The 13,732-nt window shown below is 37.6% G+C and overlaps 1 protein-coding gene across 8 annotated transcripts in view; it reads right to left on the bottom strand.

The window, feature by feature from the left end:
- TCF20 (transcription factor 20) overlaps positions 1-13,732 on the bottom strand; it is a 192,608-nt gene that overhangs the window by 5,053 nt on the left and 173,823 nt on the right. For 7 of the 8 annotated variants that reach the window (XM_058191632.1, XM_058191633.1, XM_058191635.1 and 4 more), the window contains 3 exons: positions 10,191-10,284; positions 7,376-7,425; positions 5,690-5,817 (listed from right to left, as the gene is read on the bottom strand). In XM_058191632.1, the coding sequence (XP_058047615.1) occupies positions 5,734-5,817; positions 7,376-7,425; positions 10,191-10,284 (228 nt within the window). In that variant the 3' untranslated portion in view covers positions 5,690-5,733. The remainder of the gene's footprint in view (positions 1-5,689; positions 5,818-7,375; positions 7,426-10,190; positions 10,285-13,732) is intronic. The other variant, XM_058191637.1, reaches the window with a different exon arrangement.

Below are 13,732 nucleotides of genomic sequence, written 5' to 3'. Positions count from 1 at the left end.
CAGAGTTGTAATAATTTAACAAAATAAAAGAAGAAAATGACTGGCATTCATAATTATTGATTTTTCTGTTCTTTTCTGATATATCATATTTTTCAGTGTATAAGATGCACCTTTTTACCCCCCAAGAGGCTGAAAATCTGGGTGCGTCTTATACGCTGAATGTAGCCACACCCACCCGCTGGCCCCCACCCTTTGGACATTTTCAGGCAATTCCAGGCGGCGGGGGTACAGCCTGTTCTGAAGAGGAACAAACCTCTTTGGGACACTTTGGGGGCGGGGATCTGCCCGGTGGCTTTGGTGAACAAGGTGGGCCCCACATTTCGCGGCTGGTTACCCTCTGGCCGCCCAGCAGGCAGCTCAGGCCAGACAATGGTCGCGATGACTTCACTCCCTAGCAACGTGAGGAGCCATTGTTGCTGCCACCGCCTAAGCCCTCTCTACGCCCAGGAGCCGAGCTGAGTGGGAGCCCCTAAAGTGAAACGTCCCTCCTTTTCAGCCACCGCTGCCCGTTAGCCCGATTCCCCAATGCAATTCTTAGAGCCGCGTTTCAGGCAGCAGCCAGTTCCCCTGCAATGTGCAGTGGGGAACCAGGAACCATTTTGGATTTGGGGAGGGGATCGTAGCGCTGCTGCCTGAAAATGTTCCTTCTTGTTGCACATTGCAGAGCCACGCACTCTCATCCTCTTTCTCAGCAGACTCACCTCTTTCCTCCTGGCCAGATCTGTTGCCTAAAATGCAAAGCAATTTTTTTGCCTCTGCACACACCCCTTTTGGAATCAGGAAGGGGATTGTGGGTCTGCTGCCCGAAAACGCTTTCCTTTGGAATCAGGATCTTGATGCTGGTAGGCAGAGGCAGAATTCTTTTTTTGTTTTCCTCCCCCAAAATTAAGGTGCATCTTATACTGCAGTGTATCTTATACACCGAAAAATACAGTAATTCAGAATATCAAAACAGAAGTAAAATAACCAATTAAAGTCAAGAGATGTGAAATACAGAACATTTTTTACTGTTCTCTTTTTCTATTCTTGAATCCAGTTCAGAGCTGTAGCCCCATTCACATTTCATTTTCATTTTATTCCATCAGATTTCCACTCCTGTAAGTTCTTAAGTACTGCTTTTATAGGACACATAAAAGGTAAAGGTAAAGGTTCCCCTCGCACATATGTGCTAGTCGTTGCCAACTCTAGGGGGCGGTGCTCATCTCCGTTTCAAAGCCGAAGAGCCAGCGCTGTCCGAAGACGTCTCTGTGGTCAAGTGGCCAGCATGACTCAACACCAAAGGCGCACGGAACGCTGTTACCTTCCCACCAAAGGTGGTCCCTATTTTTTCTACTTGCATTTTTACATGCTTTCGAAACTGCTAGGTTGGCAGAAGCTGGGACAAGTAACGGGAGCTCACCCTGTTACACGGCAGCACTAGGGATTCGAACCGCTGAGCTGCCAACCTTTCGATCAACAAGCTCAACATCCTAGCCCCTGAGCCACCACGTCCCCCTTATAGGACACATACACACAGCTAAATATGTATGTACTAAATCAATTACAAATCATTATAGGGAATCCTCACTTCAATGACCATTTGTTCAGCAAACATTTGAAATTATGGCAGTACTAAACAAATAGTAAAACTGGTCTTGCAAGTTCTACTGCAGCACCTCTGCAGTCACCTTATCTCCCCCTCCATTTCTGCTCTTTTGACCACTCTGCATTCTGACACATACCCTTCTTCCCCCCACCAGGTCACTGCTTCTCTAGCTGACCTTTGCCATTTTCTTCCTCCTGTTACTAGTTTGGGATCAAGACATTGGACGAGAATGTAGTCTTAGGATGCATGTGGCAAGCATAGCAGGCTGGCAGATTCTTGTCTGCCAAAGGGGTCTTACCAGGCCCAGTTGGGGAGGAGGAGGCAAAATGGGATGGTAAGGTGTGGTACTCTCTGCCACCAGATTAGTCAAGAGAGGTGGCACCAGCTTCCGGGCAAAGGGGAAGGCTGTTCAGGAAGCGCTGTTTCGGATGGCAGAAGAACTGAAGGAAATTGAGTGATGAGAATTTGGCACAGTGTGCACACTGTAGTTGTGTTGGAACTGCTTCTGGAGACTTGGCCTATGGTCTTCAGCAGTGAACCCAGCACTAACAGAACTGACCCACGGGCCATCTGCTCATTCTTGGCCCAGCCTTTTTGCAAAGCCTCATGAAGGACCCGCATTTCGAATGTGAGGGGTTGGCAGAAATAGGCAGCAGAGTACAAGGTGGCCAAACTGTGGGGGGAGGGGGGAGATTGGCATGGTGAGTTTAACAAAGCAGAAGTGAGAGTTCCTTCTCTAACAATGACACAGTCCTGGACTAATGACCATAACTGAGACTACTGAATCTGCTGTTGCTAAGTAGCATGGTCAAGTGTTATTTTTGCCTAATGCCTGTGTCACTTAGTGATGGAAATTCTAGCCCCAATAACTATAGGACTACCAAGGACTACCCGTAGTTATATCTGTAGCCTTCTCTTTATATATACAAATTCCAGTTTCTCAAGTCTGTTTGCTGTTGATGATTTATTTCATTTTAACTTTTTGAGTTATCATTTATTATTGATCTCACAGTCAATCACTAAATTGATCCACCTATTTAGTTCTATTGCCTTGAATGTAAAGTACTGCTATATACTGAAGTAATGTCCTCCATCTATTGAGCCTATGAAAATTGATCTGCTTTTTCCCTAAAAAATATCCCATAAACAAGGTATAGTACCTTCAGCATGTAAGACAAAATCATAATAGATGATTTTGCAATCATATGAAGTCCAGAACAAATATATCACATTAAAGCTAAGCAGTATGCATCTGCTTATGCTTACCACATTGTATGAATAGACTACATTAATGTCCATAATTCACCAAATAACATTATACATAAAATAAATAAGTTTTGTATCAGAGCTCAGATAAACTATGTAACAGCCAAAATATCCCTCTTTGCAGGACTATATGCAAGTAAATCACACAATTAGTTAATGCCTGTTTAATTCAATCCTATGTAACCTTCCAGATATTTTGATTACAATGTCTATCATTCCTTAGTTAGCTATACTACATATCCTGAAGGCACCAGCCTTAGGAAAGCTGATCCAAGATCACTTGCAAATTAATATAAAGTATGATGTTATCCAATTTAACTTCAAGCATCAACTAAATCAATCTTCCCTACATAGTTATCCTCTCAATTTTCTGCTGAGGGAGCTGAATGTGAATTAAAAATCAAAACACCTGGTGGATACCAAGTTAAAATAAAATTTTAACGCCTTTATTAATGTAATCATATTGCATGTCCAGCAGACTATTGCATTTTAAAATTAATTCTTCTGTGTGCTAAACTGGAATCACTGTACTTTGGGGTTGCTTTAAAACCCCAAATATGAACATAGAATCACAACTAAAAAATATTCAGACACAAAGAATTGGAAATATAATATTCCCATTCATTATTTTTTTCAGGTTGTGAATAGCATTTTTAGCAGTTAAGTAGTTTCCTATTACTATTGTTTCAATAGGAATTTTGAGAGCTTTTTTGGAATCCAGAAATTTAATCCAGAACGGAAAGAGGGGAGAAACAATAAATATGTGCACAAGTGTCCTTATTAGAGTTGAGTCATTATATCTGAATAAATCGCAAAAATGCTAATCTTATTTTAGAGACTTTAATTACCAGAGTTTCTAAAGAATGAAACATACCAATTTTCATTAGAAATGACGTCAAAATGAAGATACCCACCTACAATAAGTATGTATCATGAATCAAAACCCATTTCTTGTACTAGCTTTCCATTTTAGCTGTCTGCTTACTGTGGGGGGGGGGAACCTTAATCCTCATATAAAACTACAATTTCCCCCAAAGCATCTGATTAATTATTCCCATGCCAAGAGACTTGAATAAATGGAATTCAGCTTCTGCTTCCCTAGTCTCTCCCATATAATCCCATTTATACAAAGGTAGAACTGGTGAAAATTGGACTATACCTTTGTAATCCTCAGGAGGGCAAGTTTAAGGTAGATAATTTTTAATTTGATAATCAGAGCAAGACACATAAGACTGCTATTATTAACTGGACAATGCAACAGTCTCTTCAAAACCCACACATTTGTAAAGTGCTAAGAGGAGGAGCAGGAGCAGGAGCAGGAGCAGGAGCAGGAGCAGGAGCAGGAGCAGGAGCAGGAGCAGAAGACAAGCTACTTACAAAGGCATAAGCAGAAGGTTCAGATGCTCTCTTCCCAACTATCTTTTTTTACAATGCAATGAACATATGCTAAGTACAAGGAGTAATAAATGAATGAATGACCTAGGCTGGATTATTCTGATTTGGAGGTTTGTTAGTGTATGTGTGTGTGAGAGAGAGACTGATGCCTTTTCTTGCTTTCCTTATATTCTCAATTAACTCCTTTTTATGTCTATATCTGTAACTTGTATCTAGACTAGGCATCATCCATTTTAGAAGGAAATATTTAATTATTTTTGTACATGCAATATTGCTAAATCACATAGCTAACCCTTGTGTTTCAGGATTGATGCATGGTTTGTTAGGTTTTGCATTTCTGGGCTCTGCCCAGGTAAAACACTTTCCTTTTCAGTTTTCCTACAGCTGGGCTAAGGAAAGAAATCACAGGTAAGAGGACTAAGAACTTCCCAGCTGGCTAGACTATGGTGTATCAGTAGTTGCAGCCTGGCAGATCGAAGCCTATTATAATGATTCTTTTACTGAAGAAAGAAGGGGTTTGCCAAGAAGACTTTAAATTATCTTCAATGATGATTTAATTGGGAGACAGCTACATTTTTACTATTGCATGGACAAAAAAGAGTAAGAAGTCAGTACTAAACTATCCATACAAAAGTACAGGTACTGTACTTAGTTAACTAAGCTAAATCAAATATCATTGTGAAAGATGATTGTATGCCTTTATTCCCAGTCTTTTCTAAATACAGACAAACTCTTGGGAGAGATATAATTTATTTGATGCAATTATATAATCCCAATTTTTATTATACAAAGTCCATACATGTGACATTAATATTTATTAAAATAAATTTTTAAGTAAAAATAATACCTGTCCACCTTTCCCCCTCTCTTTTCAGGAGTCGTTTCTACAGAGCTGTTAATGGTAATAGTAATAGATCTCTTTGAAGAGGGCAGAAAAACTCAGATTCTGAATGGTTTTCACCAGTCTTCTTCGTCCTCTTGACAAGGATTCAAGTCCAGAACGTAAAACTGTGACTTAGATTGATATGTCATAAAGGCTGCTTCCTAAATATCCAGTTATCAACAGTTAGCTGAGTTACCTTTCTATAACTCAAGTATTGTTGAACTGCATGAACTACCATGTTGAAAATGCTTTGTTTTCTGCCAATTAAAAAAGCAGATGACTTGATGTTTTCTCAAATCTACAATTTATTCTTCAAATAGCTGTATGACAAACCATTATTTGTGTTAGCAGACAAAAATAAATAGGTAAATAGTTCAGGATACTGAAGCAAAGTTGCTTCACTTTTGTCCCGCACTAATAAATATGACTAGTAGTTATAAAATGATTTGATAAGACCAACACCCTAAAGAAATAAACTGCAAGTTAAGATAAATACCTATTTCTCTCTTAAACTAGGGAGAAGGTAGGAGGGGCAACTCAGTGTCTTTCCCTCCACTCACCTGTGCTTGCCTTTATTTTCATTCCCACGAACACATTTCCCCCCTCACCCCCGCTCCGACTGCTCTGTGCTGAAGCTGCCTTTCACCATCTTGTTCTGCAAGGGGGGAAGAGAGCAAGGGAGGGGGGGCTGTTGTCCAATAGACCAAGGTAAGATGAAAGAGAAAGAGAAAAGGAATATACAGAGCATGAAAGAGATAAAGCAGCATCAGTACCACTATCAGTTTTAGAAATAAATTCTGATTTTTCAGGTAAGATCTCTGCAAGTCAACATTTGGTATTTTTGAGAATCAAGCAATATTTATTTTTATTTAGCTAGTATTTTTATTTTGCTAAGTGCAGGATTTTTATACCATAAAATCATGGAATTAGAATACATTATTTCAGTAAAGATTAAAATTGAAATTTAAAAAAAAACCAGATTTTAGCGATTTTGTTGAACTGACTGCACAGTTCAAAATTTCAACACCAAACTTTAATGTTCTCTCACAAATCAAACACTGACGCTCCATTTTTTAATAACTTCCTCCTAAATATTCTGAAATGACTTTTTGCTTGCCTCAGGAACAAACTCTTCGATTTTGCTATTCAGCCACATAAAGCTGAAAATAGTTTCATTTGTGACTTAACACCTTTAAATAAGAATCTTCTCCTTCTCAGTTACTTTGAATTATATCTACCCTTGTTTACATTTTAAAGCAGCAAGCCTTTTTTGTGGTAGGACATTCTTGTAAAAAGCACTTTAGCATTCCACTGGAACAAAATGGGTTCCATGGGTATTTCAGTCATGAGCAAAACCAGAAAAAAGTAAATATCGATTTTGGGCAAAAAAAACCAGTAACTTAGAGACAATATCTTATTTTTTCAAACAAATTAGTGAAAATGAATGTAAATTTCAAACTCTGATCAGATCTTTAGCATAAACAAAGACATTATATGTTTACAAGCTACTGTATTAAGAGATAAGGCATTGAGTATTCTGTAGAAAATGCAGTCTTACTGCAACAGAATTATTATATACATTTGATTTTTAAAGTATGGAGTAAAATTTTTGAAGCTGCTTAGTGAAATGAAATGTATTTGCGAATGGAAAGTGTTTTTTCAACAATAGCATCAATAACTGCTCAAGCTAAATGATAATTTCATACCAAAGTTTCAAAAAACCTCTATTTCATAGCATGTTACAGTATATTCTAATTTATCCTGAAATATACTAACGTTGCTTCGAAAATTCCATTCTTATTGGAAAATTATCAATTTTGTGTAACAAAATTTTATAAGAGTTTTATAAAAGTTAATATTATATAAGTCAAATGGTTTTTAAATCATATACATAAGCTCTGAACTTGGCCAATTAAGTTTATTCTCTCATAATATTATAGATTTCATTTACCATGACAGAAAGCTGGTCCTCAACAAATCTATTTTCTGAGATAAGGAAAAGAAATTCCAAGTATATATTTTACATTACAAAACATTGTTAACCAAGCTTAGTGTTTTGTTCAAAGAACAAGAAGAAAGTAATTCCATCAAAATTCCATTTTCAAATTCTTATTTTTTAGAAAATACTGTATGTGGAAACAGAAATGTAAGTAAAATTATAGAAATATACTTTTAGCAAGCATTATGAGGCAATACCATTTGATTCTGGATCCAAGAAAGGACAATACCAAGTACAATTTAGTTACCTTGTGCTTGGGGCACCTCACTGAGAAATTATCTTCATTTAGTAAACAATCTAGAAGAGAAGATAACAACAAAATATCAGAGTATGCCTAAAATCAAATGGAACCAAACAATTTCACAACCTGCATTAAGAAATCATAAATGAATACTTAACAATGGCATTGAATATTTTTCTTCACCTATAAAATGAATTCATTTGCATTCATTCAAGCTAATTGTGTTAACCAATGTGTAACTGACTAGACTGGTTCATACACAATTCTGAATCAGTTTGATTTTATTTTTGGCTTGGTTATATAGTACATGAACCAACCCATAACTTAGCTTTAATGCATAAACCAACCATTATAGCTTATTTAAACTTTTAAAAACTTGGCTAAGCATTATGTGTGAAATCAGACAGTAATTCAACTCTCCCATTTAAATATATTTCATTAGATCAAACAGAACTTTACAAATAGATCTTTTCCCCCCTTAATGCTGTGACAGAGAGTTTTTTTTAAGATTCAGATTCCAAGCTCAAACACGCAACAATAAAAATGAATATCCTAGGCATTCTTTTCTCAAAATACAGTTTCAGTTTATGCTTTAAAGATTTGTGTATAATTTTTTTTTTCCAGCTGTGCTTTGGGCTGAGGTGAATCTAATGCTAGTAGTCTTTTGGACACCAATGGACGCAGTCCTTGCAATACCTTATAACCACCAGGCAATTTTCAAGGTGATTTTAAAAAAAACACCACATGTGATATATCACATATAATTATGTGATTTAATTATACCTTACTGCCTTGGAATCTTTTGGAAAAATTATAAGTCAGCATGAACCTGGCAAAGAAAAAAACCTGTAACCTCTCTGATCCTGGCTCAGTTTTTCTTCAATATTATAAAATATATGTTATATATTTGCTTTAAGCTGTATAAAGAAAGACTGCAAAAGAAAAAATGTAGTTTATTAGGATAAAATTTCTTTCAGTTGGTAGCTAACTTCAAAACATAATTTTAGAGATACTAAATGATTCTACAGTTTGCATTATGGTATCGTACACATAAAGACAGTTTTCACTGAACTGGAATCTTCAAAAATAATTATTAGATTCCCCAGAATATTATTATAATTTAAAAAGTGATGGAAACTGAAGTATCTTCAAACATGGACAATCATAAAATAAATCTGATCAGTCCAACAGTCTTTCTAGTTCAAACATCATTTTAAAGATGCCTGCGAACAGGCCATTATCAGAACCTGTTTTCCTACCCTGATTGTTTTCAATTTCAGTACATATTTTTTCTTTTACATAAATACTTTTCCTTTAAAAACTTTAACTTTTCTAGGAAACCCTTTTTTTCCTAGAACTACCATGACTTTCCAATTAGCAGCAATTACTTGCTTAAATTAAAGGCTGATTTAATAAATGAGTAATAATAGTCAGTAGAAAAAGTTTAAATTAATGATGAATCAAGATTAAAAAAACCTGCTACAGACTAGCATGAAATGTTTAAAAATACTTATTTTCAAAAGCAGCATTTCCTAATTTTTTTACAAAGCAAAGATATCTAAATTCAACATGCCAATTTAGGATTGTAAAAAAACCAATTACTGTTAAACATCATTCCTTCCTGCACCAGCTTTCCTAACAAAATTTCTAAAATAATTAAACCTTTTAATTCCTCTTCACTGTAACTGTCAATATTCCAAACACAATTATCCTACTAAATCTTCTCTGCAAATGAAATAATTTGGGTAACATTAATTCCAGATTTCAGCGTGCTGATTTTGATGTGGAAAAATTAGGATTGGTGAGTTTCATGTTTAAGTCAACTTCAGTCATGGAAACAATGATCTTGGCCTGGTTTCTGTCTCTCAGTCTAGCTCAGAGGGTTCTTATGGGAATAAAACTGGAAGGAAAGATATGTAAACTGTAGGTCCTTGGAGGAGAAGCAGCATATAAATCTAATAAATATATAGTAATTAATGCAGCTAGCAATTCGAAATAGATTTTATCAACTATTTATGGTTCCAATCATATATACAAGTTGGGTAAGAATCAACAAATGCCATATATAGTTTGGGGATACAGTTTTATCTCTGGTAGGACAAATGTCCTTATGATTAAAATAATACTGTATTTTTCAGAGTATAAGACACACCTTTCCCCCACTAAAAGAGGGTGGAAATGTTGGTGCATCTTATACACTGAATACAGCCATTTTTGGCCTCCCGAAGCCTCGCCTCGCTTGTTCCATTTTTGTGACAAATAAGCCAGTTTTTCACAAAAACAGGGGGATTTTTGCCCTTCCCCAGCCCCCAGGAGCACTCTGCAGGCCTCCCAAACCCACTATGTGCCCCATTTTTCGTAAAAACGAGGCCTGCAGAGAGTTTGGGAGGCCTGCAGAGTGCTCCTGAAGACCAGGGAGGGCAAAAACATTTTTACTTCTTTGAAATCTTGGTGTGTCTTATACAACAGTGCATCTTATAGTCCGGAAAATATGGTAATACAAATATATAATTTAGCTCACGTTTTCATATGAAGAAGGGGAAAGGCACATGAGATTCTCAAAGTTCTGCTTTTAAAGGTATCTGGAAGAAGCCCTATTTATGTATAAAATACTGTCATGTTTTAATCTTCGCTGTTGTTTTTCATAAATATTTGTAATTTCTTATATAACATACTGTTCTTTATATAACATACTATGTTCTTTATTTTTGTCCTTAACAATGTCCTTGTAAGTCATTCTGTGTCACTTTAGCAGCAAACAATTTTTAGTCTCAGTCTCTCTCTCTCTCTCTCTTCATATCAGTAACTTCAATTTTTTTACCTGCATCAATGGCACATGGATAATGATACCGGAAGGAGCAGCCTTTGTTGTAGCAGCCTAAGGTGGCTCCTGGTTCCTGGCAATGAGAACATTTCTGGAAAAAAAATTGGATATAGATACTAGCTTATATAAAAAATATTTTTACTTAAGCCATTGTATATAATTTTTCATCTTTTGAGTCACTAAGTTCATCATACTTTTTTCTTTAAAACATCATATCACCTCTATTTCCTTGTGGATCCATCTTTGGATGAGGTAACAAGAATCTTTTAAATTATGGTGTCCCATCATTACTCTTCCCCAGTATACTCACTTAGTATATGGATTTAAAAGTAACCATTATATAGTTTTTCTTAAACTAAAGTTCAGGAAATATTATAATTATTACTAAATAATTGTCACAAAAAGTATAATAATGCAGGTATTTGAATTATTCAAATTCCTTTATTATTGTTCAAAGAATGCTGTCTGGATACCCAACAAAATTCCATAATGAGAAGCTTCAAGACGTCAAGGGGCCTTCATAACACGGAAATTGCCTTGATTGTGGTCTTGGATGACCCGTAGAGAGAGTTAGGGGACTGGAACACCCTTGGTCCTCCTGGTTCTCCTAGCAACATTCAATAGCATTGACCATAGTATCCTTCTAGACCAGTGATAGCTAACCTTTTTGCCATTGAGTGCCAAAAGCGGGGGAGCGCGGGGGGATTGTGTGCATGCCAACACCCATAATTCTATGCACCCTACCCCCCACATGCGTGCATGACACCCCCCCCCCCGTGCTCCCCTGCTTTTGGCACACAATGGCACAATGGGCCTGGTAGGGCCATCTTTTGCTCTCCCCAGGCTCCACAGCCTCTCTAGGAGCCTGGGGAGGGCGAAAACAGCCTCCCCCCCCCCGGAGGCCCTCCAGAGGCTGGAAACGGCCCATTTGCCGACTTCCAGTGGGTCCGAAGCCCAAAAATCATGTGGGCCAGAGCTGAGCTCGCATGCCCACCGATATGGCTCCATGTGCCACAGGTTTGCCATCACGGTTCTAGACCATCTCTGTGGGACTGGAGTGAGGGGCACTGTCCTACAGTGGTTCTTCTTTCTGAAGAGATAATTCCAGCAGAATCTTGGAATCTTACTTCTAAGATAATAATATTCCTGCCCTCCAGAATTTCTCCCATTTGCTTATGATAATAATTGCTAGCTTTGAACTTATTTGATCATCAGTGGGAAAGAGGCTTGTGTTTGGAGACGGAGCCTGTTCATTATGTTTTTTGTAAAGTAGTAGAGCCTTCCATTGTTACATATGAAAAAGTTGATGACCCAACCTTGATAGGATGGGAATAGCAGATACATTTTCTATCCTTTTCCCCCTTCCTAGTTTGCTGTCATTCATTCAACGAAACAAAATAGTTCAAAACTTTGGACAATGGTATCCTTCTAGACCAGGGGTGTCAAGCTCAAGGCCCAGGTGCTGGATCTGGGCTGCAGTGTACTTAGACCACGGGGCCACCCTAGAAACAGCAAAGGACTGGCCTATGGTGCTTCTGTCAGCGAAAATATGCTCCCAAGCCCTGTTTTCGATTGCCATGCCCTCCTGCAACCCTCTGCCAGTGATAGGAGTGACGTTGAGCTGGCCATGCCCACCTTGGCCATGTCCCCCCCCCGAGGTCAAACACAACCCTGATGTGGCCCTCAATGAAATAGAGTTTGACAACTCTGTTCTAGACTATTTCCAAGGATAATCCACAAGACCAATTAACTGAACTCCACACAACTCAGTGACACTCTCCACACCCAGTGCTTTGGGCTCCTGTTCCTGTGCATTAATATCATCAGCAAATACTAAATAAATAGTCATTTTTGCTAGGTGGCTCACAAAGTCATAGGAAAGCTTTCTCCCTCATACAATGTTATGCTGTCCTTCTGTAGTTTTGGATGACAAATCTAAAAGGTAGCATTGGCAGAAAGGCTCTGCCCCTATGATTCTGGAGAGATGGAAACCACAGAATATGTACTTGTTCATTGTTCCATTGATTCAAATAAGATTTATCCCCTCTCTGATCAGCAGTTATCCTGACTGCTTAGATCTGACCTATGCCCAGATGCTACTTATAGATTAATTGCTATTTATTACATGGCGTATGGCTAGATTTTGTGCATGTTACATCTGCCAGACCTTGACAGTTCTTATTTCTGCTATATAGATATATTTTATGTAATTTGAATATTACCACAATTTATATAATTTTAGGCATTAACTCATTTATAACCTTGCCAGATTGTTTCTTTTGAATTTATTAACATGAGGTGCAAGTAACCAAGGCTAAGTGTTGAGTTGAAAGCACTAAAATTTTATTACTTGCTACCTATACACATAATAAATAATTCAGGAGAACGAAGTTCCTGGTCTCAGTTTATTAACAAATTATTAGAAGACATTTCTAGTGCATAGCCAATAAATTTTCAATTCACTAGCTTTCATTTTGGAAATATTTCAAACATATCTATAACAAAACTTTCTGCAACCTTCTCTAAATGTATTCAAAATTGCAGAGATGTTATTTATGTTTCCTAACATTTTATCCCAAACTTAAAAAAAAATACTACCTAGACTTTGATTTAAAAAGTAGAGAGATTTATATTTTCTTTGAATGGTCTGCTCAAGCTGCTACATTATTAAAATTACTTTCAACTGCCCATTCAAAATTCCTACTGAACTGCAATTCCACCTACTATACCAAGGACAGCTCATCTGTTGCTTCTGCCAGCTTCCCTATCCTCAAATAAGTCTACAATTTGACAGCTGTTGCTGTTTTCCATGGTTTGCTCACAACATAATAGCTTCAATCTCTCCAGTTCTGAAACTAGAGACCATCTGCTTCTTTCAATAAACTATGGGGCACAAATTTCTACACATTCTGACTCTGACTGAATGGATCATTTATTAAAATAAAGCATCCTCACCTTTGTCCCATACTTAATATTCTTTATGCATCGAACAGTTCTACTTCAGAAATACCATTGATTTTAATCAGGGACAAGTATCTACTGCCTACTATATTAGATGAGTTGCATGATCTCCTCCATCAATTCCACATACTGAGATAATCTGCTAGTGTAGATACTTGCTAGTACCAGTATGGAAGCAGCACCACTATTTTATTTATCTGCAAATGAAGAACACTTGTATTTATCATGATGTCACAGAGTTTGTTCCCACTACTGACAAGGTATGTCGGGCCTAGCTGCTGGGCTATGGAAAAAGAAGAAGCCAAAGGCAGCTACAGAGCCATGATGCACAAAAAAAATCCCTTTGTGTTACACTCTTGGGTAAGGCTGGGCTAGGCTTTCGCTGCAAGAAAAAAAAATGCAAAAAGCAGCCTCTGAGCTACTGTACAGCTTCTCCTGCAAAGACTTGCCTCTGGAAGTGCCTCCTGCAAAGCCTCTGTTTGTGAGGCTTCGCCAGAGGCACTTTCAGGGCAAGGCTTCCCAGGAGTGCTTCCAACGTGAGCTGCAGAATGTCTGCTGTGCCTTCAGAAGCCTGCATC

This window comes from Ahaetulla prasina, chromosome 7 (genome assembly GCF_028640845.1).
Source record: "Ahaetulla prasina isolate Xishuangbanna chromosome 7, ASM2864084v1, whole genome shotgun sequence".
Lineage (NCBI taxonomy): Eukaryota > Metazoa > Chordata > Lepidosauria > Squamata > Colubridae > Ahaetulla > Ahaetulla prasina.
This window is presented reverse-complemented; position numbering and strand designations above follow the sequence as displayed.